The sequence below is a fragment of the Rhinoraja longicauda genome, chromosome 22 (genome assembly GCF_053455715.1).
Source record: "Rhinoraja longicauda isolate Sanriku21f chromosome 22, sRhiLon1.1, whole genome shotgun sequence".
Lineage (NCBI taxonomy): Eukaryota > Metazoa > Chordata > Chondrichthyes > Rajiformes > Arhynchobatidae > Rhinoraja > Rhinoraja longicauda.
Genome location: NC_135974.1, coordinates 14,043,586 through 14,065,924, shown reverse-complemented (window position 1 = coordinate 14,065,924; position 22,339 = coordinate 14,043,586). Strand labels below are relative to the sequence as shown.

Sequence of the window (22,339 nt, the reverse complement as noted above, 5' to 3'; positions counted from 1 at the left end):
CACGGCAGAAGACGGCAGGGGAAGAGAAAAGACATTCTGGCCTTCCATCACAGTGAGGAGGTGACTGGAGGAGACTCACTGTGATGGATGTTTCTTTTTGTTTGGTGTTGGTTTATGATTGTGTGTGTTATTGCTTATTTTTATTGCTTATTTTTATTGGTCTTATTGTTGGACTGTGGGTAATCTTTCATTTCACTGCACATTTATGTGTATATGACAAATAAATTGACTATTGACTATTGACCCATATGATAGAAGGAATACTTTATTGTCATATGTGACTAGGCACAGTGAAATTCTTTGCCTGCATACACACACAATGTATACATATAGCAGCCACCTACGGTGCTGACAAAGTTACAAAGCTCCCCCTTTTGTCCCCCACCCCCCCAACAGTTCCCCCCAGGCCGGGTCCCCGTTGTCCTCTGTCCCCTCCCCTATTGTCCATTGTTCTCCCGCCACCTCCCTCACGTGGCAATCCCCCTCACCCCGGGTCCTCCATTGTTCTTCCCCCCCTTCACGGTGGTCCTCCACGCTCTCATTGACTGTCGATTGTGGGTCGGCCCACGAGGCATCGCCACTGCCGAGAGGTTTCACCGCCGCCAAGGCCCCCATCCTCGCGAGGCTTCACTGCAGCTGCCGCTTCACTGCTACCGAGGCCTCACCACTGTCGACGCCCCATTTCGTGCCTCCATGGTGCCGACCTGGGCCCCAGCCATGGGTGCTCCACCGACCCGGACTCTGACCCTCGAGGCCCCGGCCGGGACCCTACCCAGGCAGCGATCCGGGAGGCATTGAGACCGCGGCGCCTCGATAAAGGCTTCCGGCCACGTTCCCAGTCCACAGCCGTGGCCCGTCGGGAAGCCTTCCCGATATGATAGAACTTTATTTATCCCAGGAGGGAAATTGATCTGCCAACAGTCATAAAACACGATACATGAAATTAAAGTGTCAAGTAGAAAGGATTGGGGTTGTGCACATATTTGTGGGAGGGGGGAGTCAATCTACCCCATGACAGAAGGGGGAGATGTGCAGTTTGATAGCCACAGGGAAGAAGGATCTCCTGTGGCATCCATCTTGGTGGAACCAATCTGTTGCTGAAGGTGCTCCTCATGTTGACCAGTGTGTCGACTACTGTTGCATTGTTTTCCACCCACCCACCATTCATGGAAGAAAGGATAGCACACTATATAAGGAATTTATTCGTACATTTAGTTCATAAGTTCTAGGAGCAGAATTAGGCCGTTTGGCCCATCAAGTCTACTCCGCCATTTAATCATGGCTGATCTATCTCTCCCTCTCAACCACATTCTCCTGCCTTCTCCCCCTAACCCCTGACACCCATAATAATCAGGAATCCGCCAATCTCTGCCTTAAAAATATCCATTGACTTGGCCTCCACAGCCGTCTGTGGCAATGAATTCCACAGATTCACCACCCACTGAATGAAGAAATTCCTCATCGTCTCCTTTCGAAAGGAGCGTCCTTTTATTCTGAGGCTGTGCCCTCTGGTGGTCCTGGACTCTCCCCCACTGGTGAAAAAGTCGTCTGCCCATCTCATGTTAGTTGGTATTTCCTTCTTTCTTTCCCAATGCCGTATTTCCATTTAAAAATGACATCATGTGTTATTGTGGCTGGAAGTCTCAATCTGCCTTCCTCACCCTGAAAACAAATTGGCCAGGGCTGGGTCACGTGGGATGGGGATAAAGACGGCCCTGATTGGCGGGCGGGCCTGGCCTGCGTCACACAGCGGGCTGGCCCCGCCCCTCTCGGAGGCCGATCAGCTGTTCATGACATTCTAAAAACTGCTACACTCCGTGGGATCAGCTGGGGCTCAAATAACAGATGAGGGAGACTGCGATTGGGGAGACTTGCCTTGCAAGGAGAGTATCTATCTCTCTCTCTCTCTCTCTCTCTCTCCCCCCTCAATAAATGAGCTGGCTGCACTTTTTTTCTTTTAAATTATCTCGTTCTACCTCACTTGAACAGCCCGCGAGGTGTCTTTTTCGTTTGTTGTTTGCTTTCCATGGTGCAGTCTGCGGACTCCTGACAAACACAAGAAGGCAGGTAAGCCTAAGTAACGTTGACTTGGAATTATCTCCCCCCACCCCACCTCCCCACCCCCTCACCCCGGTTATTATGACATCTTTCCTTGTGTATAAGGTCAGTTGTTTTTTTCTCTCTCTCTTTGTAACTACTTGTGTAACCGCCTGTGCAACTTGGAGGATGCACTTGATGTGAGGTATTTAATAATTGGTGCCGTGTTGGATGTATTCAGTTTCGGTGTAATAGTTTGTTAGGATTGTTTTTTTTGTCTATCTGGAATGGTGTTTATAATATTTCCTGATATACTATCCTTCCCAATATGATTGTCATTGCTGTGACCCTCACCCTCTCACCGATCTGCCTCTGTGAGTCATATATAAATAGCTTGTTTTTCCAGTTACTCGGTATATCTTTTCGAAATGTTGATTACAACAATGATGTACGTCAAACTGACCTTGTTCTATAATAATAATAATACCTCTTATTCCCCATACCGGCTGTTTAAATCGGAAGCGGATTAACTGTACGAGTTATATTTATTCTTGTGGTCAGATCAAATGGCGAGACAGTAACTGGAGACTCAAACCCAGAGCTTTTCCTCCACAGTTAGGAATATTTATATGTTTTTTTCAGTTTGATCCAAGCCTGGATTTGCTCTCCTATTGTTGAACAGCTGATTTTTTTGCTGGTATTGGCTAGTTGCGATTAGTCAATAAGGTGACGTGAAGGTTATTAACATAAAACGCAGCCGCACAATGACGTGATGCTTCTTAAAGGAGCCATCTCCGTGGTTCACACCAACCTATCTTCCAGTAGGCCTGCGATGGGCCGAACGATTTTGGAGCAACACTTTGCAGCAGAGCCAAGTGCTTTTAGAGAGACCACGGCTGAATTATCCCTGTTGTATCTTTATAAGCACTTGTATCTAATGGTTGTATCTTTGTCAGCACTTGTAACTAACAATTGTATCGTTATAAGTATTTGTAACTAGTAAACTATTACTAGTCAGCTGTTGAGACCTTTATTACCAAACGAGTAATAACATTGCAAACAGCTAACAGTTAACTAATAAACTAGTTTACTAGTTAACTATTAGCTGTGCGTTATAGAGGACAGCTGTTGAGACATATAATCAAACTAGTAATAACATTACCAGTACAAGTTTAATAGTACTAGTAAACTATTACTTGTTTGGTAATTGAGGTCTCAACAGCTGACCTCTATTACTAAACTAGTAATAGTTTACTAGTTACCTACTAGTTTAATAGTAGTAGTGAACTATTACTGGTTTAGTAATGGAGGTCTTGACAGCAGAGTAATTTCAGCCTTTGATAGTTTTCGGCCATTATGAGTAATTTAAAAAAAACTTTGTGTTTAGATTTATTATTATTCCCGTGTACTGAGGTATAGTGAAAGACGTAAGCAATCGAATCTGATAATACTGTACATAAATATAATCAAGCCAAACAGAAGTGCAATTTACACACAAGGAATGACAGATCTGGTTTACAAAAAAAAAGACACAGAATGGTGGAGTAACACAGCAAGTAAGGCAGTGTCTCTGGAATTCATGGATAGGAGACGTTTTGGGTAAGGTCTAAAGAAGGGTCCTGACCCGAAACATTACATATCAATGACCCCCAGAGATGCTGCCTGACCCACTGAGTTACTCTAGCACTTTGTGTCTTAAGTACAATGGGCATTGTTGCGCAGCAGTTCCAAAGACAAAGTCCAATGAGGTAGAGGAGAATTGGACTTGCCCTTGCTTATGGAAGGGCTGTTCAGAAGCATTATAACCGGAGAAGACGCTGTTCCTGAGTATGGTCGTGCATACCCATAGAGTCGCACAGCATGGAAACAGGCCCTTTGGCCCAACATGTCCATGCCAACCAAAATGCCCCATCGAAACTGGTCCCATTTCCCAACATTTGGCCCATATCCCTCTAACCTTTCCTCTCCATGTACCTATCAAAGTGTCTCTTAAATGCCATTATAGTCCCCGCATGAAATACCTCATGTGGCGGCTCGTTCCATATACCCACCACCCTCTGTGTGAAAAAGTTGGCCCTCATGTTCCTATTAAACCTCTCAAAGAGAATTGAACTGTATTCTCTTTGATTTCAGTGTGTTTCAACTCTTTGCTGAATCTAATCAAGGTGTTTGTATTCCTCTTCTCCCTGTTTCCCCAAAAACTTTTAGTTTAGTTTAGTGATACTAGTGAATGCCAACGGGATCTCCAACGGGAGTTCTGCAACACCCTCTCTCAGTCTGAAGAAGGGTCTCAACTTGAAAGGTCTCCTATCCATTTCCTCCAGAGATGCCGGCTGACCCGCTGAGTTACTCCAGCATTTTTAGTCTAACTTTAGGTGTTGTAGAACTCCAGTTGGAGAGAAGCGGAGAACTTCTTCAAAGTAGATAGATGGGCAGGTTGGCATATCTCAGTGACTTGGGGTTGGTGGATGCATTCACTTGCCAACATAGTGCGTGGGCAAATAGATTGTTGGCAAGTTGGCACTCTGGATTTGTGAATGAACTGTTGAATAACTCGAGCCACCCCCAACCCTAGTTGTCGTACAAGTTTCACTGTCGCCCTGTTGAGTTTCACTGTCTGTCTAACTCGTTATCACCTAGCCCACTGCCAACAATGGACCGTTGTGGTCTCCACCTTTCCAAGATTATCGTTGTTTTCTGCATATCTATAATTCTTTTGCCCTATCTACTGTCTATATTTCTCGTTTCCCTATCTACTGTCTATATTTCTTTTGCCCTATCTACTGTCTATATTTCTCGTTTCCCTTTCCCTTGACTCTCAGTCTGAATAACGGTCTCGACACAAAACATTACTTATTCCTTTTCCCCAAGAGATGCTGCCAAATTCCAAAGACATGCAGGTTTGTCAGTTGATTGGCCTCTGTAAATTGTCCCTGGTGTGTAGGATAGAACTAGTGGGAGGGTGATTTTTGGACAGTGCAAACTTGGTGGGCTGAATGGCCTGTTTCCATGCTGTATCCCTAAAATAAACTAAACTAAACTACTACCATAAGAACCATGTTCCCAAAGACAAGTTGGCATCTACATTGTAGTCTTCTAATTAATCTTTTATTTTCCGTGTGCACTTTAACTTGACTATTTGTTGCTTTATTTAGTTGGAATTAATGATGTTGCACGTGAAGTATTGCTTTAAACAAGTCAATGCAATAACTTTGCATTTTGCATCTGAACAAAACATTTGGGATGATCCCAGCTGAATGGAATGATTGAACTGTTTGGAGTCTTGTTATGAACCGAATAATGCAACTTCCTGCAAGCCACTCGGTGACTCAGAGCAGCATGTAACATGGCTTGGATCTTACATCATTTAATGCAGGCGTTTGTCCTTCCTTTTCCTACATTGCGCAATGTTACAGCTCGTTTACCACTCTGAAGACGGGCTGCAAGGAATTGGGTTCTCCTGTCAGGCTGCGGGGGATTGCCCTGGTTGGGGTGAGTTGAAGGGCCTTCTCTTTGAATTTTGAGGCCAATGTGTATTTTTAAGGCGGAGATTGATAGATTCTTGACGAGTACCTGTTGTCATGGGTTATGGGGAGAAGGCAGGAGAGTGGGGTTGAGAGGGAAAGGTAGATCAGCCATGATTGAATGGTGGAGTAGACTTGATGGGCCGAATGGCCTAATTCTGCTCCTGTCGCTTATGAACATAATTTATGGACATGAAATCTGAGGAAGCGTCCCGACCTGAAACATCACCTATCCATATACATACATAAGCTTATTCAGCTTGTATAGTCTATTGTGTTGCATTGCCAGATTAATTACCAATGTACCTATGTTATACTGAAGCCCTTCATATCAAATGAAGACACTGCATGCATCCATGCGTGTGGCTCTCAACCTGGCAACACTAATCAGTTAGGAAAGCATAAAATGCCTGTAAATTGGGGACTGCCTAACCTGCGTTAATGTTTCATGTTGGTCTGTTCATAAACTGTTTTACTTTTCTGAAAGCTCGCTAAATGCCACACTGTTCCAGTCCCCAGTCTTGTTGCTTCACTTTGGATGCAGGCAGACATAGAATATACAACATTGAACAGTACGTCACAATAACAGGCCCTGTGGCCCACAACATTTGAGCCGAACATGATACCACGACCATCTCTTATCTACCTGCCTGCGCATAATCCATATCCATCCATTCCCTGCGTATCCATATGCTGTCGCAAAGACTCTTAAATATCATTATCCCATCTGACCACCATCACCCCCAGCTGTGTGTTCCAGGCACTGTGTGTGTGTGTGTGTGTGTGTATATATTACACATATATTTATATCTTGGTGGAACCAGCCTGTTGCTGAAGGTGTTCTTCAGGTTGACCAGTGTGTCATGGACCACCATCACCCCCAGCTGTGTGTTCCAGGCACTGTGTGTGTGTGTGTGTGTATATATTACACATATATTTATATCTTGGTGGAACCAGCCTGTTGCTGAAGGTGTTCTTCAGGTTGACCAGTGTGTCATGGAGGGGGTGAGCTGTATTGTCCAAGATGCTCCGCAGTTTGAGGAGCATCCTCCCCTCCAAGACCACCTCCCATGAATCCAACTCCACCCCCAGGACGGAGCCAGCCTTCCTGATGAGTTTGTTGATCCTATTGGTGTCCGCAGCCTTCGCCCTGCTGCCCCAGCTCGTTAACAATGTGTTCACTACACATTATAGATGGAGGGGTTGGTGTGGGGATATGGAGCAAGAGGGAAGAGGAAAGCTGAGCCACAGTGAGTTGCAGTTGGCCGTGCCTGCGATTAGCTTGCATTTCATTTAAGATCATGTTGCCATAAGGACTAAATCTTAGAGACGGGGCTTTAGAATTCTGTCGCTGAATCCACGTTTTAAGATTGGATTAAATGTAGGACAAAGCAAGGCTTGTTCCCAAGTGAAGCATTATTAACTGTGCTTTCTTTCCAGATGGTATTTATTTAATCCAGAGCTTTAATATCCAAAGAAATTCTTCAAAGAGTAACTGATCCATAAGTTATCTGTACCTAATATAGAAAGTCCTATTGCCTTTCCACCTGAATTACACATATATTATTTAGTTGAGTTTATTGTCACGCATACAGAGGTACAGTGAAAAGCTTTTTGTTGTTGCGTGCTATCCAGTCAGCAGAAAGACTATACATGATACAATCAAGCCGCCCACATTATTCCGATGAGGATAAAGGGAATAATGTTTAGTGCAAGATAAAGTCCGGCTAAAGATAGTGCGCAGGTGTCCAATGAGGTAGATGGTAGCTCAGGACCGCTCTTTAGTTATAATCTGTTATTAACAGGGGGAGGGAGCATGGTAACACAAAATGATGCTTAATCCAGAAAGCAGATCAGGTAACCAAGTTAATTGTTAATCCCTTCCTTTACACTATACTGCAGGGGGCGGGGAGATCATTAAAAGGATTTACTTGGGGCCCAAGCTGTATGGAGAGGTTGGGCAGCCCAGGACCTTATTCCTTGGAGTGCAGGAGGCTGAGGGGTGGTCTTATTGAGATGTATAAAATCATGAGGGTAATAGATAGGGTGAATGTATAGTGACATTTGCCCAGAGTTGGGGATCAAGAACCAGAGGACATAGGTTTAAGGCGTTGCTAGGACTTGAGGGCCTGAGCTATAGGGAGAGATTGGGCAGGATAGGACTGTATTCCTGGTAGCATAGGAGGATGATAAATGACCTTATAGAGGTGTATAAGATCACAAGGAGAATAGGTTGGGTAAATACACAGAGCCTTTTACCCATAGTAGGGGAATTAAGGATCAGAAGAAATAGATTTAAGGTGAGAGGGGAAAGATTTAATAGGAATCTGAGGGGCAACTTTTTCCACACAGAAGATGGTGAATATAAGCAACGAGCTGCCAGAGGAGGTAGTTGAGGTACAATACCAATAATTAAAAGACACTTGGTACATGGATAGGATAGGTTTAGAGGGATATTGGCTAAACGCCGGCAGGTGGGACTAGTGTAGATGAGGCATTTTTGGTTGGCATGGACATGTTGGGCAGAAGGGCCTGTTTTCACGCTGTCAGACTCTTTGACTCTATTGTAGGGAAATGAGGGTTGAGGAATTATTTTTAAGAACAATTATGTAACCAATGAGTAAGGGAGAGAGAGGTTTGCGATGGGATCTCAATAACGGTCACGGTGGCGCAGCGGTAGAGTTGCTGCCTTACAGCGAATGCAGCCCTGGAGACCAGGGTTCGATCCTGACTACGGGCGCCGTCTGTACGGAGTTTGTACATTCTCCCCGTGACCTGCGTGGGTTTTCTCCGAGATCTTTGGTTTCCTCCCACACTCTAAAGACGTACAGGTTTGTAGGTTAATTGGCTTGGTGAATGTAAAAAATAAAATAAAATTGTCCCTCGTGGGTGTAGGATAGTGTTAGTGTGCGGGGATCACTGGTTGGCACGGACCCGGTGGGCCGAAGGGCCTGTTTCCGCGCTGTATCTCTAAACTAAACTAAACTAAACTAAACTAAAACTATTTTCAAAGAATAACTTTGAGGGCTGCATCATTGAGGGTTGGTGTTGGTTGGGATTTACAGAGGGCTGTTTTGGGATTGACATTGACTGAATTTCAATACTAATGAGGTATTTTGGACTTTTATTTCTGTTTCTTTTTTCCGTGAAATGGTATAGAGCCAAAATTGGAAGCTGCACTGGAACTTCATCAAGAAGCAGGGATTAGAAAATGCCTTTCAAACTCTACTGGTTAGATTAGTTTCTTGCCATTTACAGCAGGGCGCAGTGAAACTCGTGGAGTAAATAGCGTGCATGGTAATGATAGATACAATAAATACAATGGTGGGATGCAAAACACCATAATTGTGCGGAGATTGTGGTGTCATCTGAAGTAGCGTGAAACAAAATATGCAAATGTTTAGTTTAGTTTAGAGATACAGCGTGGAAACATGCCCTTCGGCCCACTGAGTTCGCGCCGACCAGCGATCACCCGTTATACTAGTTCTATCCTACACACTGGGGACAATTTACAGAAGCCAATTAACCTACAAACCCGCATGTCCTTGGAATGTGGGAGGAAACCGGAGCTCCTGGAGAAAACCCATGCAGGTCACAGGGAGAACGTACAAACTTCATACAGACAGCACCCGTAGTCGGGATCGAACCCGGGTCTCTGGCGCTGGACTGCAGTGCCACCCAGCCACCCGAGGTTAATTGGCCTCTCTAAAATGCGTAGAGAGTAGATGTGGAAGTGGGATAACATAGAGCTAGTGTGAACAGGTGATCGATGGTCAGGGTGTAGTCAGTGGGCCAAAAGGGCTTGTTTCCATCACAGTGAGGGTGTGCCTAGAGCAATCACTGTGATGGCTGTTTGTGTAAAAAATTATATCTGTGTGTCTTGTGCTTTTTAATGTCTACTGCCGGACCCTGACGTGAGAGGACGCTGGCGTTGTGTATTCGCCGCTTTTCCATCAGGATAGTTTGTCTGTTTGTTTCTATGTTAATTGTTTTTGTAAAGCGCTTTGAGCATGTGATAAGGCGCTATATAAAATAAATGGATTATTATTATTATTATTAAAACCATGAAAAACATGTTTTTTAGTTCAAAGTTTCCATACATTATTGGAAGTGCTCACTCTGTGACTTTAAACTTCATTTTATTTGTTCTGTCACCAAGTTGAATTATTTCTATTGGTCCAGGCACTCCAGTTCTCCTGGAAAGAATTAGCTTTGTTAATCTGATTTAGTAGCATGTGAAACTCTGTGTTGCAAAACAAAATTCCAATTATAATGAGACATTTTGTTTCGAGTCTGTGATGAAACATTCCATTGTACAAAATACAGTAAATAGTCACTGTGTCTTAGGTATTCAGAATTTGTGGGTGGCACAGTGACGCAGCGGTAGAGTTGCTGCCTTACAGCGCCAGAGGCCAGGGTTCGGTCGTGACTGTGGGTGCTGATGTAGGAAGATTGTACGTTTCGCCCACGCCCTGCGTGGGTTTTCTCCGGGTGCTCCGGTTTCCTCCCACACTCCAAAGACATGCAGGTTTGTAGGCTAATTGGCTTCTGTAAATTGTCCCTAGCGTGTATTGGACAGTGATAGTGTGTGTGTGGATCGCTGGTCGGTACTGACTCAGAGGGTCGAAGGGCCTGTTTCTGTGCTGTATCTCTAAACCAAACTAAGCTAAGTTTTCTATAAGAAAATAACTGCAGATGCTGGTACAAATCGATTTATTCACAAAATGCTGGAGTAACTCAGCAGGTCAGGCAGCATCTCGGGAGAGAAGGAATGGGTGACGTTTCGGGTCGAGACCCTTCTTCAGACTGATGTCGGGGGTGGGACAAAGGAAGGATATAGGTGGAGACAGGAAGATAGAGGGAGATCTGGGAAGGAGGAGGGGAAGGGAGGGACAGAGGAGCTATCTGAAGTTGGAGAAGTCGATGTTCATACCACCGGGCCGCAAACTGCCCAGGCGAAATATGAGGTGCTGCTCCTCCAATTTCCGGCGGGCCTCACTATGGCACTGGAGGAGACTGGGAATGGGAGGGGGAGTTAAAGTGCTGGGCCACCGGGAGATCAGTTGCGTTAATGCGGACCGAGCGCAGGTGTTCAGCGAAGCGATCGCCGAGCCTGCGCTTGGTTTCGCCGATATAAATAAGTTGACATCTAGAGCAGCGGATGCAATAGATGAGGTTGGAGGAGGTGCAGGTGAACCTCTGTCTCACCTGGAAAGACTGTTTGGGTCCTTTGATGGAGTTGAGGGGGGAGGTAAAGGGACAGGTGTTGCATCTCGTGCGGTTCAATGGTTATGAAAATGTTAACAAAAAAAACCATATTTGAAAGGTCTTGCATTCATTGAAACCTTTCAGCACTTTGGCCATTAAGCATTTGTGACATCCAATGAAAAATAAACTTGACCAAAAAATAAACTATTAGTTTTTAGTTTTAGTTTTAGAGATATAGCACAGAAACAGGCCCTATGGCCCACCAGCTCCATGCTGACCAGTGATCACCCCATACACCAGCACTATCCTACACACAAGGGCAATTTTTATTGAAGCCAATTAACCTACAAACTTCTACGTCTTTGGAGTGTGGGAAGAAACTGAAGCACCCGGAGAAGACCCAGGCGGTCACGGGGAGAACGTACAAACTCCATACAGACAGCACCCATAGTCAGGATCGAACCCGGGTCTCCGGCGCCATGAGGCAGCAGCTCTACTGCTGCGCCACCGTGATGCCACCGTATTAGAGGAACTCCAGTGGGCCAGGCAGTGTGGGGACATGCCAGTGAAATGCTTTTGAAGCATGGAAATATATTTTCTTGTGACATTCAGCCTGTTAAATGTCTGAAGCAAACCCATCAATCCTTCTTTCCGTCTCCCCCCTCTCCCTCCCTCCCCCATCGCCAATCTGTCTTTCATGCCCATCCACTCCAACCTCTCAGCTGTCCCTGGATACATCACTGAGGATGAGGGTGACCTTGCAGAGTCATGCAGCATGGAAATAGGCCTTACGGCCCAACTCATCCATGCTAACCAAGATGCCCCATCTCATTTTCCCACAATTTGTCCAAATTCCTCCAAGTATCTGTCCGTGTGCCTATTAAATGTTGTTACGCTACCTGCCTCAACTACCTCCTCTGGCAGCTCGTTGCATATACTCACCATTCCACAATGTTAGTTGAGTTATTTCTCATTGGGAAATGAATGCATTACCTTCTTTGTTTTTTGTCCCGCTCCATCGCAGGCCTTCTTTGAAAGTGAACACCTTATGACAGCCCTCTGAGTTCTGCTCTGTGGTCAACTGCCGGCGCCCGGGGGGGGGAAAGGAAAGATCCCAGCGCGTTGATCGCCCACCACCAGCCTCTTGCCAGTCCCTCGGAGATTGGTTGTCCACCTGGCCGTTAGACAGCGGGCCACCCTCACAGCCAGTCCACCATGTTCCACCGACTCACCAGCTTTTTCTATGGGGAAACGGAAGAGATCGGCCCCGAGGCAGCCGATCTCAGCCTGATCGAGAAGGAGGATGACGGCTGGCTCATCGTCGATTTTCCAGGTGAGTTGGAAACACGTTACCTCAGCCATCGCCAGTAGAGCTCTTCTTGAGAACCTCTCTCTTGAAATTTAATTCTACAAAGCATTTCTAGTGAGGAGAAAACAATTTTCCACTGAGCTAGAGAGAACTTTACCATGTGCTTTTAATCACAAATATATCTTGGTACGAAGATGATTTTTAAGGCAGATATGGATAGATTTTTGATTAGTGCTGGTGTCAGGGGTTATGGGCAGGGGAATGAGGTTAGGAGGGAGGGATAGATCAGCCATGATTGAATGGCGGAGCAGACTTGATGGGCCGAATGGCCTAATTCTGATCCTATCACTTATGACCTTACGTTAAGTGATTTTTATTTTTGATGCCTTCTTTGGTTAATCATCTTCCATGGGTCTGGGGAAACAATAGAATTAGGAAAGGTTATGAAGTTTGATGCTCTGCAAGTGGATGGATTTTATCTTAAAGTACATCAAGTTGGCAATAAAGGGGGCTTGTTCTGGTTGGCAGCCAGTGACTAGCAGAGTACCGCAGGGGCCAGTGGTGCTACTCTTCACGGTGTATATCAAGGGATTGAAGGCTTTGTGGCCAAGTTTGCAGATGATACGAAGATAGGTGGAGGGGCAGGTAGTGTCGAGGACTCTGCAGAAGGACTTGGACAGGTTGGGAGAGTGGGCAGAGAAGTGGCAGATGGAATATAGTATAGCGAAGTATGAAGTCATGTATTTTGGCGGTAGCAATAAAGGCGTAGACTATTTTCTAAATGGGGAGAGAATCCAGAAATTGAAGGTGCAAAGGGACTTTGGAGGGCTGTTTCAGGATTCCCAATAAGTTAACTTGCAAGTCGAATCGGTAGTAAAGAAGGCAAATACAACGCTAGCACTTATTTCAGGAGGATTCGAATACAAAAACAGGGATGTAATGCTGAGGCTTAATGAGGCACTGGTCAGACTGTATTTGGAGTACTGTGAGCAGTTTTGGGCCCCATATCTGAGGAAGGATGTGCTGGCTCTGGAGAGGGACCAGAGGAGGTTTACAAGAATGATCCCAGGAATGAGTGGGTTAACATGTGATGAGCTTTTGACGGAACTGGGTCTGTACTCGCTGGAATTTAGAAGGACGAGGGGGGAACCTCATTGAAACTTACGGATAGTGAAAGGCCTGGATAGAGTGGATGTGGAGAGGATGTTTCCACTGGTGGGAGAGTCTCGGATCAGAGGCCACAGCCTCAGAATAAAAAGACGTTCCTTTAGGAAGGAGGTGACGTGCTGGTGGAGCCACTGCCTCACAACGCCAGAGACCTGGTTCGATCCTGACTTTGGGTGCTGTCTGTGTGGAGTTTGCATGTTCTCCCTGTGACTGCGTGGGTTTCCTCTGGGTGCTCCGGTTTCCTCCCACATCCCAAAGACGTACAGGTTTGTAGGAGAATTGGTCAGGTGGCCTACGTTTGTGCCTTCCAAATTGCCCTGCCATTATTTAAAGATGTGCGGGATGGTAGGTTAAATGGGCCAATCGGAGTTTAGACTTTAAGGATACAGTGCGGAAACAGTTCCTTCAGTACACCTAGTCCGCACCGACCAGCGATCACCCTGTACACTAACACTATCCTACACACCAGGGACAATTTTTACAATTTACCCAAGCCAATTAACCTACAAACCTATTAACCTTTGGAGTGTGGGGGGAAACCAGAACATCCGGAGAAAACCTATGTGGTCACAGGGAGAACGTACAAACTCTGTACAGACAGCACCCATGGTCAGGATTGAACATGGGCCTCTGGCGCTGTAAGGCAGCAACTTTACCGCTGTGTATTGTGTCACTCCAGAGAGTGCAGGAAGTGGGCAAGATAGAAATTTTGTGAACAGGTGATCGATGTTGGGCATGGATTCGGTGGGCTGAAGGGCCTGTTTCCATGCTGTATCACTAAACTAAACTAATCCAGTTGATTGTAGTGACCTTGCCCATCCAGGCACTGTAGCTCATGGAGAAAGTTCCCTTCGAGTGAGTCTGGCAAAGCACATACGGGTCCACCACTGATTTTCCAGCACCCTGGGTTCCAGGGCCTTATGGATCATTTGTTCTGCCAACTGGATTTGCCAATGGACCAACAGAGGTCACGGCTTCTGAGAGGAGTCCAACGGCACCGGAACGGTCTGCCAGCGCAGCCGAGGAGCCATGATACCGGCCCACACAGTCAGCCTCGGAAGTCGGCTATGAGAACGGATCTGTGGCTCCGGCCGGGCTGGAGTTCCAGAGCCACAGCTGCAGGGGGCACATTCGACCCGCCGATCGGCCACAGAAGGCCCGATGAGGTCGGGATTGGCCGCCTCGCCCGGCCTAGACACCACATTTTCGGGGGGAACCTCCGGGGTGGGGGTGTGATTTCAAATGCTCTCTCGTAGTGTTGCCCGGATTAAAGCAGTTGTGGGACCACCAGTTGCCGGAAAATGTGTGGTGGATCTGTACTGGGATGAAACAGGAGCTCACTGAGTTAAAATCAAGTTCCGTGTGTGTGAAATTTGCCAATGGAAAACCTGCCCCTTTGAACTTGTTGTTCTGCTTAGATATTCCATGCTTGTTTTTCCTCCTGGCTTTCTGCCTTTAGAATAAACTGTTTGGAACAGTCTGCAACTGTCCCCTAGGTCATTCGTATGCAAACTCTGGCACCAGTTCCAGTCAGCTACGTGTTAGCTGGAAGGAATACTGTGTGCAAAATATAGACTTGGGCGGAGCGGGAGACCATTTGGCCCGTCATGTTCATGCTGGCTCTCTGAGATGAGATGGTCCCACTCATTGAGCCATTGAGTTATACAGCACGGAAACAGGTCCTTCGGCCCAACTTACCCATGCCATCTACACTAGACCCATCTGTCCGCGTTTGGCCCAAATCCCTCTAAACCTTTCCTATCCATGTACATGTCCAAATATCATATTAAATGTTGTTACAGTACCTGCCTCAACCATCTCTGCCAGCTCGTTCCATCCTACCCACCATTCTCTGTGTGGAAAACGTTGTCCCTATCATATCATTCCCCTCTCGCCTTAAACCTTTGTCTTCGGTTCTTGATTCCCTTACTCTGGATAAAAGACCTCTGTGCATCGACCCTATTACCCTCATGATCTTATACACCTCTTTCAGGTGACCCTGTGGCCACTGTGCTCCAAGAAGTAAAGTCCTAGTCTGCCCAACCTCTCCCTTTAGTTCAGATCTTCAAGGCCCTCCCATCCACTTTCCCTGTGTCCTGGCAGGTTGTTTTTGTACAGGTTTAATGGACTCTTGCAGTGAATGTTTTTGCTACCACCATGTTAAAAGGCTTGGTGTGCACAGAGTCATGCAGTGTGGAAACAGGCCCTTTGGCCCAACTTGCCCACAACCAACATGCCCTATACACAGTAGTCCCACCTGCCTGCTTTTGGCCCATATCTCTCTGAACCTGTCCTATCCATGTACCTGTCTAAATTTTCTTAAACATTGCGATGGTATCTGGTTCAACTACCTCCTCAGGCAGCTCGTTCCATACACCCACCGCCCTTTTGTGTAAAAACAATGTTACCCCTCGTGTTCCTATTAAATCTCCCTCCTCACCTTAAACCTATGCCCTCTGGTTCTCGATTCCCCTACTCTCTTAACTAAGATCAAAACACGAGGTGTTGGGAGGCATTCAATGAGTCAGGTGGCATCTGTGTGAGGGAATGGACTTGAATCAATCTGACAAAGGGTCCCGACCCGGAAAATTACATCTGCAAAGCATCTTCCCCGTCACCTTGGTTGCTGTGGAATGAACGAAAGGATCTCCGAGGACAGATAACTAATAAAAGACAGAAAGTGCTGAAGTAACACAGCGTGCCAGGCAGCATCTCTGGAGAACATGGATAGGTGACGTTACGGGTCGGGGACTTTTCTTCAGACTCAAATCCAGTGCAGCCTGCAGCTCGTCACATTACAAAATCTGGCTGCACTGCGCTGGCTCGAAGGGCCGAATGGCCTCCTCCGGCACCTATTTTCTATGTTTCTATGTAAAATCACTTCGGACTGATCGTCTCGACCCGAAACGTCACCCATTCCTTCTCTCCAGAGATGCTGCCTGTCCCGTGGAGTTACTCCAGCTTTTTGTGTCTATCTTCGGTGTAAACCAGCATCTGCCGTTCCTTCCTGCACAAAGGATCTCTGAGGCTGTTTGCAAGAGCTAAATGCAATTTTCCATGTCTAGGAAAAAGAAATTGAAGAAGTACTGATATCCACAAGCAATAAATAGAAAGTCCATATTTAGTTTAGTTAATTCACAAAATGCTGGAGTAACTCAGCAGGTCAGGCAGCATCTCGGGAGAGAAGGAATGGGTGACGTTTCGGGTCGAGACCCTTCTTCAGACTAACTTATCTCTACCTACCTCGACTCCATCCTATCCCCCCTGGTTAAATCCCTCCCCACCTACGTCCAAGACACCTCACACGCTCTCCATCTCCTGGATAACTTCCGGTTCCCAGGCCCCCACTCCCTCATTTTCACCATGGAAAAAAAATATTTCCGTGCCCTTTAGTTTAGTTAAGTTTAGCGTCACAGCGTGTAAACAGGCCGCTCAGCCCACCGAGTCCACGCCGACCAACAATCACCTGCACACTAGTTCTACGCTGCACGCTAGGGGTAATTGACCAAAACCAATTAACCTACACACCTGCACATCTTTGGGTTGTGGGAGGAAACCGGAGCACCCGGAGAAAACCCACGCGGTCACAGGGCGAATGTACAAACTCCGTAGGGACAGGCACCCATAGTCAGGATTGAACCCGGGTCTCTGGCGCTGTGAGGCAGCGACTCTACCTCGGGCCCATTGTGCCGGTATTGTGGCAGTGAGTGCACTGGACCACCAACTGGATGATCCTTGAAACAGAAGGATAACAATCCAGAGAAGGGTCCAAAGTGCTGAAGTCACTCAGCGGGCCAGGCGGCATCTCCAGTGAAATAAAGTCTGAAGAAGGGTCTCGACCCGAAACGTCACCCATTCCTTCTCTCCCGAGATGCTGCCTGACCTGCTGAGTTACTCCAGCATTTTGTGAATAAAAAGGCATCTCCAGTGAACATGGATAGGTGACGTTTCAGGTCGGGAACCTTTCTTCGGACTCAAATCCAGTGCAGCCTGCAGATCTTCACATTACAGATCACTTCAGACCAATCAGTCTGAAGAAGATAGACACAAAATGCTGGAGTAACTCAGTAGGTGAGGCAGCATCTCTGGAGAAAAGGAATAGGTGATGTTTCGGGTCGCGAGACCCTTCTTCAGACTGAAGAATGGCCTACCTGACCCGAAACATCACCTGTCCATTCTCCCCCCACTGACCTGCTGAGTTCCCCCAGCACTTTGTGTTTGCTGAAGATTCCAGCAATACTCTGATTTCACTGAGTGTTGTGAACAGCTGACCCCAAGAGGTGAACGGGTGAAGTGCAGCTAAGGATTCTACTGGCACTGAGAACGGTATTCCCTTTCCCCTGGGCCACAGCTGATTCAGAGGTTGTTGCTGTTGGAAGGAACTGCAGATACTGGTTTGCACCGAATACCGGAGTAACTCAGCGGGACAGGCAGCATCTCTGGACAGAAGGAGTGGGTGACGTTTCGGGTCGAGACCCTTCTTCAGACTCCAGGATCCAGACTTCAGAGCCCTGCAAAATCCCGCATTCTGGGCTTCTAATCTATCAACAGGGATGTCGGGATTGGAAGAGCACATTGTTAGGCTACCCCTTGGACACCGTGATAAAGGAAGAAGATGAGGGACAGTGGAGGCTTTTGTAAAAGTCAAAAGTTATGGGAATCAAACAAGGACCTGTAAATCCACTGTCCAACTGATTTATTCAAAGTTCCAAAAGGGATAAAGTGCTGGAGTAACTCAGCGGGTCAGGCAGTATCTCTGAATAGACAATAGGTACAGGAGTAGGCCTTTCGGCCCTTCGAGCCAGCACTGCCCTTCACTGTGATCATGGCTGATCATCCACAATCAGTACCCCGTTCTTACCTTCTCCCCATATCCCTTGACTCCGCTATCTTTAAGAGCTCTATCTAACTCTCTCTCGAAAGCATCTAGAGAATTGGCCTCCACTGCCTTCTGAGGCAGAGAATTCCACAGATTTACAACTCTCTGACTGAAAAGGTTTTTCCTCATCTCCATTCTAAATGGCCTACCCCTTATTCTTAAACTGTGGCCCCTGGCTCTGGACTCCACCAACATCGGGAACAAAGGTTTCCTGCCTCTAGCGTGTCCAATCCCTTAATAATCTTATATGTTTCAATAAGATCCCCTTCAAGAAGAGCATGGATAGGTGACGTTTTGGATCGGGGCCCTTCTTTAGACTCGAGGAGGGCAGCAGGAATCAGAGTGGGGGAGCAGTGAGAGAAGGTGTCACAGAACTATCGTCAGTGAGAGGAGGAGAACGTCTTCAAAGTTGGCCGAGAGTGAGGGTATTTGGCAGTGGAGCAGTCAAAATGTAGAAGCACGGCATCTCAGATGCTGGTTTACAACAAAAACCTACTTTCGGTCTGAGGAAGGGTTCTGACCCAAAAAGTCACACATCCTTTTTCTCGAGAGATGTTGTCCGACCCGCTGAGTTACTGCAGCACTTTGTGTCCTTCTCTGTATTCCAGTATTAGGATGCAAGTATTCGACTGCCCTGATAATGTTCCTATTCAGCTCTCGGATAAGCTGCTTCACTTGTCATCGACATCCCTACGAGACTAGAGAAATGCATGGCGACGCTGTTAATAATGGATAGAAAGCACTGTCTGATGTACATTATTAAGAAGGGTTGACAGAGCAATTTGATCTTGGGTTTTAAAAGCTATTGAACGCCAAGAAACAAGGCCAGATGGCCTACTTTTGTGCCTTCGAGATTGCTCTCCCATTCATTAAAGAGGTGCGGGTATGTAGGTTAATTGGCCTCTGTAAATTAACCCTTGTGCATAGGGAGTTTATGTGAAAGTGGGATAACATAGAACGAGTGTGAAGGCTAAACGCAAAGTGCTGGAGTAACTCAGTGGGTCAGGCAGCAGGAAGGTTTGTAGATATGGGGAAACAGCATGGAAACGGGCCATACACACAGCACCCAGGGTCTCTGGCACGGTAAGGCAGCAACTCTACCACTGTGCTACTGTGCCACCTAGAGAGCTCCCCACTCGGTTCAGAGTGTGACCATGGGAGTTCAACGTAGCGGTTCCCCAGCATGTACTCAAGGGAATAAATGATGGCCATTAAAAGGAAGGCTTGCCTCTCCAATACCCTCTCCAATATGAAAATTAATGGTCCTGCCTAAGCAACAGGAGCCAAGTAAAGGACAGGTTCACGTGTGTCCATCCTTGCTTTGAAATCATCGTTTCTAAGTTGAACCTTGGATAGTGTTAGAGCACCCACACTCTGTTCACAATAGATCAATGTGTAGGGTCTCGACCCGAAACGTCACCTGTTCCCTTTCTCCAGAGAGGCTGTCTGACCCGCTGAGTTACTCCAGCGTTTTGTGTCCATCTTCACATTCGCAAAAGTTCATCGGCCCCCTCAACCAAAGGGATGGAATTCTTGATTGATTGAATTGATGGATACAACGTGGAAACACGCCCATCCACCCACCGAGTCCATACCGACCATCGATCACCCGTTCACACTAGTTCTATGTTATCCCACTTACTCATCCACTCTCTACACACCACGGATGATTCACCGAGGCCATTTAACCAACAAACCCACACACCTTTGAGGAGGGAAACCTCCCAATAGAGAGGGTAAGAAAATAACTGCAGATGCTGGGTGACATTTCAGTGAAGAAGGGTCTCGACCCGAAACATCACCCATTCCTTCTCTCCTGAGATGCTGCCTGACCTGCTGAGTTACTCCAGCATTTTGTGAATAAATACCCATAGAGAGGGAATCTTTTTGAATGACCATTAATACCATAAGATGAATGGTCACTAAGTGTAGAAGTTGCGTTATGTCAGAGTGACTGAACCTGATTGGTATGCATAAATCATAGGGGCAGAATTAGGCCATTCGGCCCTTCGAGTCTACCCTGCCATTCAGTCATGGCTGATCTATCTTTCCCTCTCAACCCCATTCTCCTGCCTTCTCCCCATAACCCTTGAGACCCTTACTAATCAAGAATCTCTACTTTACAAATACCCAATGACTTGGCCACCACAGCCGCCTGTGGACAACGAGTTCCACAGATTCACCACCCTCTGTCTAAAGAAATTCCTCATCTCCTTTCTCAAGTTACGTCATTTTATGCTGAGGCTATGCCCTCTGGTCCTAGACTACCTCTAGTGGAAATATCCTCTTCACATCCACTCTATCCAACCCTTTCATTATTCAGTATGTTTCAATGAGGTCCCCACTCACCCTTCCTAACTCCAACAAGTACAGGCCCAAAGTTAACTAAAAAGGCAATACGGGGAGAAAAGATGAGGTACGAGGGTAAACTAGCCAATAATATAAAGGAGGATAGCAAAAGTTTTTTTAGGTACGTGAAGAGGAAAAAAATAGTCAAGGCAAATGTGGGTCCCTTGAAGACAGAAGCAGGGGAATTTATTATGGGGAACAAAGAAATGGCAGACGAGTTAAACCGTTACTTTGGATCTGTCTTCACTGAGGAAGATACACACAATCTCCCAAATGTTCTAGGGGCCGGGGAACCTAGGGTGATGGAGGAACTGAAGGAAATCCACATTAGGCAGGAAATGGTTTTGGGTAGACTGATGGGACTGAAGGCTGATAAATCCCCAGGGCCTGATGGTCTGCATCCCAGAGTACTTAAGGAGGTGGCTCTAGAAATAGTGGAAGCATTGGAGATCATTTTTCAATGTTCTATAGATTCAGGATCAGTTCCTGTGGATTGGAGGATAGCAAATGTTATCCCACTTTTTAAGAAAGGAGGGAGAGAGAAAACGGGTAATTATAGACCAGTTAGTCTGACATCAGTGGTGGGGAAGATGCTGGAGTCAATTATAAAAGACGAAATTGCTGAGCATTTGGATAGCAGTAACGGGATCATTCCGAGTCAGCATGGATTTACGAAGGGGAAATCATGCTTGACAAATCTACTGGAATTTTTTGAGGATGTAACTAGGAAAATTGACAAGGGAGAGTCAGTGGATGTGGTGTACCTCGACTTTCAGAAAGCCTTCGACAAGGTCCCACATAGGAGATTAGTGGGCAAAATTAGGGCACATGGTATTGGGGGTAGGGTACTGACATGGATAGAAAATTGGTTGACAGACAGAAAGCAAAGAGTGGGGATAAATGGGTCCCTTTCGGAATGGCAGGCAGTGACCAGTGGGGTACCGCAAGGTTCGGTGCTGGGACCCCAGCTATTTACGATATACATTAATGACTTAGACGAAGGGATTAAAAGTACCATTAGCAAATTTGCAGATGATACTAAGTTGGGGGGTAGTGTGAATTGTGAGGAAGATGCAATAAGGCTGCAGGGTGACTTGGACAGGTTGTGTGAGTGGGCGGATACATGGCAGATGCAGTTTAATGTAGATAAGTGTGAGGTTATTCACTTTGGAAGTAAGAATAGAAAGGCAGATTATTATCTGAATGGTGTCAAGTTAGGAGGAGGGGGAGTTCAACGAGATCTGGGTGTCCTAGTGCATCAGTCAATGAAAGGAAGCATGCAGGTACAGCAGGCAGTGAAGAAAGCCAATGGAATGTTGGCCTTCGTAACAAGAGGAGTTGAGTATAGGAGCAAAGAGGTCCTTCTACAGTTGTACCGGGCCCTGGTGAGACCGCACCTGGAGTACTGTGTGCAGTTTTGGTCTCCAAATTTGAGGAAGGATATTCTTGCTATGGAGGGCGTGCAGCGTAGGTTCACTAAGTTAATTCCCGGAATGGCGGGACTGTCGTATGTTGAAAGGCTGGAGCGATTGGGCTTGTATACACTGGAATTTAGAAGGATGAGGGGGGATCTTATTGAAACATATAAGATAATTAGGGGATTGGACACATTAGAGGCAGATAACATGTTCCCAATGTTAGGGGAGTCCAGAACAAGGGGCCACAGTTTGAGAATAAGGGGTAGGCCATTTAGAACGGAGATGAGGAAGAACTTTTTCAGTCAGAGGGTGGTGAAGGTGTGGAATTCTCTGCCTCAGAAGGCAGTGGAGGCCAGTTCGTTGGATGCTTTCAAGAGAGAGCTGGATAGAGCTCTTGAGGATAGCGGAGTGAGGGGGTATGGGGAGAAGGCAGGAACGGGGTACTGAT

General features: G+C 46.5%; 1 protein-coding gene across 2 annotated transcripts in view; it reads left to right on the top strand.

The window, feature by feature from the left end:
- The first annotated feature begins 1,833 nt into the window (after nucleotides 1–1,833).
- Nucleotides 1,834–22,339, top strand: part of tp53inp2b (tumor protein p53 inducible nuclear protein 2b) — a 31,596-nt gene continuing 11,090 nt past the window's right edge. For both annotated transcript variants that reach the window (XM_078418773.1, XM_078418772.1), the window contains exons 1-2: nucleotides 1,834–2,067; nucleotides 11,794–12,102. In XM_078418773.1, coding sequence (XP_078274899.1) covers nucleotides 11,985–12,102 — 118 coding nt within the window. In that variant the 5' untranslated portion in view covers nucleotides 1,834–2,067; nucleotides 11,794–11,984. The remainder of the gene's footprint in view (nucleotides 2,068–11,793; nucleotides 12,103–22,339) is intronic.